At 44.5% G+C, this 959-nt stretch overlaps 1 protein-coding gene across 1 annotated transcript; it reads left to right on the plus strand.

Moving 5' to 3' along the window:
* Window positions 1-206: 206 nt before the first annotated feature.
* Window positions 207-911, plus strand: Pmar_PMAR020946 (aconitase, putative; the record flags this gene model as incomplete). Its single annotated transcript, XM_002782782.1, has 2 exons — window positions 207-312; window positions 793-911. Coding segments are annotated over 2 exons (225 nt in total), but the record flags the coding sequence as incomplete, so codon positions are not given.
* Between the last annotated feature and the right edge of the window lie 48 nt (window positions 912-959).

A 959-nucleotide genomic window follows, 5' to 3' on the forward strand; every position in this document is an offset into this window, starting at 1 on the left:
TGGGGAGTTGGAGGAATTGAAGCTGAGGCTGTGATGCTCGGACAGGTAGTGGTGACACGCTGGGGTGTCACCATTGGGAGGGGAAAATATGCACATGGTCAATTGTACCCGAATTCGTATGTAAACTTCTATAGTGAGTCCTGAGGAAAGCGAACATATATTCCTCCAATTCTGTTGACTGTAATTTTTTTTCTCAGGCGATTTCGATGGTCCTACCAGAAGTAGTGGGTTTTCGTCTCACTGGAAAGCTTCCGCCGGGTGCGACTGCAACTGACTTGGTGCTCACTTGCACTAATATGCTGAGGAAACGAGGTGAGCGGACAAGGGGGGGGGATATGCATATGGTCAACCACATAGGTTGGTGATGACAATGTGAAAAATTGTGAGAAAATTCTACTTGGTTTCTGTCCCAGGTCGTATATGAACTCTTATGATTAGTGAGGAAACTCCTGAGATCAGCTGAGGAAAGTGATTACATATATTCCTCCAACACTGTGCATGCAAAATTGTCATATAATTTTGTGGCGCGTGAAAAAATCTCTCTTATTGTCTCTTCATTCGGCTGTCACAGTTTGTGTAAAAACTGTGCGAGTGTGGATCACAACAAGCATAGATAAGATTGACTAATGGAGTTTCACAACAACCCGTTTTACGCGAAGTGGCGTCGTAAAACTCTGTGAAAAACTCGATATTCGCGGTGATATGCAGTAGTAGTCGTGAAATATGTTTTTTTTTCATACCCTGGGTGAAACTCCAATGAAATTAACAAAGTTGCATGAGTTTAGTTTTCAGGTGTTGTGGGGAAATTTGTGGAATTTTTCGGTCCGGGCTGCGCGAATCTATCACTAGCCGATCGCGCTACAATAGCTAATATGGCTCCTGAGTACGGGGGGACTATGGGGTTTTTCGGGGTGGATGCGAAGTCTTTGAACTATCTGCTGCAAACGGGCCGATCGAAG

Source organism: Perkinsus marinus, assembly GCF_000006405.1.
Source record: "Perkinsus marinus ATCC 50983 genomic scaffold scf_1104296938250, whole genome shotgun sequence".
Lineage (NCBI taxonomy): Eukaryota > Perkinsozoa > Perkinsida > Perkinsidae > Perkinsus > Perkinsus marinus.